Source organism: Anolis sagrei, chromosome 2 (assembly GCF_037176765.1).
Source record: "Anolis sagrei isolate rAnoSag1 chromosome 2, rAnoSag1.mat, whole genome shotgun sequence".
Taxonomy (NCBI): domain Eukaryota; kingdom Metazoa; phylum Chordata; class Lepidosauria; order Squamata; family Dactyloidae; genus Anolis; species Anolis sagrei.
In genome coordinates this window covers 302,038,110-302,041,066 of record NC_090022.1, presented here as the reverse complement: position 1 = coordinate 302,041,066, position 2,957 = coordinate 302,038,110, and the positions used below count along the sequence as shown (strand labels likewise).

Here is a 2,957-nt window from a genome sequence, read left to right as displayed (position 1 = left end):
GGCTGGTCTTCGTCATGATTGGCTGACGTGCCAACAGCTGGGAGGAGGCTCGTCCGCCACCGGCGCATCTGGACCAATCAGGAAGCTGCTGCAGTGTGTCAGGGCCAATGAAAAGGTTTCTACCGCTCTGGAGGGAGGGAGGCGGGACAAGGGAAAAACAATGGATACTTGAATGGATTATGAAGTAAGGAAATGCCAGAGGCTTAATGAGTCCCAGTAAGGGCCTTCTAATCAAGCAGTTCTGTTGATTCTATGGCAGGCATCCTCAAGAGGCTGTGAGGTCTGTTTGTAACTCGGGCCAATGTGGTCCCAATCTTCAAGAAGGGAAAAAAGGATGACCCAAACAACTACCGTCCGGTCAGCCTCACGTCGATACCGGGCAAGATTCTGGAAAAGATTGTTAAGGAAGCGGTCTGCAAACACTTAGAAACAAATGCAGTCATTGCTAATAGTCAACATGGATTTATCAAAAACAAGTCATGCCAGACTCATCGGATCTCTTTCTTCAATAGAGCTACAAGCTGGGTAGATGCGGGGAATGATGCCGTGGATGGAGCGTACCTGGATTTCAGGAAGGCCTTCTTTGACAAGGTCCCCCATGACCTTCTGGCAAGGAAACTAGTCCAATGTGGGCTAGGCAAAACTATGGTGAGGTGGATCTGGAATTGGTTAAGTGGACGAACACAGAGAGTGCTCACTAATGCTTCCTCTTCATCTTGGAAAGAAGTGACAAGTGGAGTGCCGCAGGGTTCCGCCCTGGGCCCGGTCCTGTTCAACATCTTTATTAATGACTTAGATGAAGGGCTAGAAGGCAGGATCATCAAGTTTGCAGACGGGACCAAATTGGGAGGGAGAGCCAATAGTCCAGAGGACAGGAGCAGAATTCAAAACGATCTTGACAGATTAGAGAGATGGGCCAAAACTAACAAAATGAAGTTCAACAGTGACAAATGCAAGATACTCCACTTTGGCAGGAAAAATGAAATGCAAAGATACAGAATGGGGGACAATGCCTGGCTCAAGAGCAGTACGTGTGAAAAAGATCTTGGAGTCCTCATGGACAACAAGTTAAACATGAGCCAACAATGTGATGTGGCGGCAAAAAAAGCTAATGGGATTTTGGCCTGCATCAATAGGAGCCTAGTGTCTAGATCTAGGGAAGTCATGCTCCCCATGCTCTATTCCGCTTTGGTTAGACCACATCTGGAATATTGTGTCCAATTCTGGGCACCACAATTCAAGAGAGATATTGACAAGCTGGAATGTGTCCAGAGGAGGGCGACTAAAATGATCAAGGGTCTGGAGAACAAGCCCTATGAGGAGCGGCTTAGGGAACTGGGCATGTTTACCCTGAAGAAGAGAAGGCTGAGAGGAGATATGATAAGGGCCATGTATAAATATGTGAGAGGAAGCCACAGGGAGGAGGAGGGAGCAAGCTTGTTTTCTGCTTCCCTGGAGACTAGGACGCGGAACAATGGCTTCAAACTACAAGAGAGGAGATTCCATCTGAACATGAGGAAGAACTTCCTGACTGTGAGAGCCGTTCAGCAGTGGAACTCTCTGCCCCGGAGTGTGGTGGAGGCTCCTTCTTTGGAAGCTTTTCAACAGAGGCTGGATGGGCATCTGTCGGGGGTGCTTTGAATGCAATATCCCTGCTTCTTGGCAGAATGGGGTTGGACTGAATGGCCCATGAGGTTTCTTCCAACTCTAGGATTCTGTGATTGCATGGATTGTGTGCATCCTTGAAGTGACTGGACTGACCGTGAAGGAGCTGGGGGTGGTGATGGCCGGCAGGGAGCTCTGGCGTGGGCTGGTCCATGAGGTCACGAAGAGTCGGAGACGACTGAACGAATGAACAACAACAACAACATGGATTGTGTGATTCCACCAGGTAGAATGGAGTTAGGTTGGGTGGCCATTGTGTCCTCTTCAGATTCTATGGGCCTGTGGTTCTATGAGAGGGTTCCAAGCCAGCTGTGCTCACAAAGGGTCGCCGAAGGTGCCGGATGGGCGTGTGTCCGAGGCCATGGCTGGCGGGTACCAGCTGTGGGCACCCCGCTCCCCTCTGGATGAGTCCCTGCGGTGGTTGAGGGGCCCGGCCCCTAGAGCCACATACAGCACCAGGCCCCCCTTTCCAAGAGGTCGGAGCCCGGAGTCTGCGGTTACAGCCACTGACTTGGAGGTGCAGCTCTGCTTCCAGGGCCTCAGCCTGGTGCTGGAGCCAGGGGTCAAGGGGTCAACCGGACCCACCTTCGGAGCAGCCGGAGAGGCCCGTGGGCAGGCGGCTAGGGTGCAGAGGCCCCAAGCGGTGCGCCTGCGCGGGCTGGACACGGTCTTCGGCCGAAGGGTGACTGTGCGGGCCCCCCGCTGGACCGGCTCGTTGAGGGCCTCAGAGCCGTCGGCCTTTCGTCCAGTGGTCAGTTCTCGCCAGCGCTGGCCCCGTGGACTCCGGGAACCACAAGCCCACATGGCCACCAGCCTTTGCCGACAGATGTTGCGCGCCATCCTCCTGCTCTACGCCGCCTACAAGAAGTGCGCCTGGGCTCTGCAGCATTCCTGCTGAGGTTTGGAGCCAGGGATGGATGCTCAGCAAGGATATGCTCATCTCCATCCTCTTCTTTGGACTTATCATCTCCTACGACATCTTCCACACTTTGAGGAGAATCAGCACCACTCTCTTCCATCATCTTCCTCTCGTACTCAATCTCCAGTGTCATATTGCAAAGGGAGAACCCAGCAGGACCAACAGATTCTGCACTTGAGGATGAGAGCAATCACATATCATCCCTACAGTAACACTACCCCCCCCCCCCCCGGAAGATTTATAGTTCACCAAGGGCTTCATAATAAATATATACATATATATATTCTTTTTTAACTTTCACAAGTTTGAGGCATTGGGAGATCAGGCAACTTCGAGAATAGGAAGGCTTGACTATCCCTCTGGCCATTTCCCA

General features: G+C 52.2%; 1 protein-coding gene across 1 annotated transcript; it reads left to right on the top strand.

Annotated features, from left to right (window-relative positions):
* Nucleotides 1-2,026: 2,026 nt before the first annotated feature.
* Nucleotides 2,027-2,563, top strand: LOC132766393 (FANCD2 opposite strand protein-like). Its single transcript, XM_060760786.2, has one exon. The coding sequence runs from the start codon at nucleotides 2,027-2,029 to the stop codon at nucleotides 2,561-2,563; it is 537 nt and encodes a 178-aa protein (XP_060616769.2).
* The last annotated feature ends 394 nt before the right edge of the window (nucleotides 2,564-2,957 follow it).

Excerpts from the sequence above, each read along its gene's own strand:
- LOC132766393 (XM_060760786.2), top strand. The coding sequence starts at position 2,027 with ATGGCTGGCGGGTACCAGCTGTGGGCACCCCGCTCCCCTCTGGATGAG.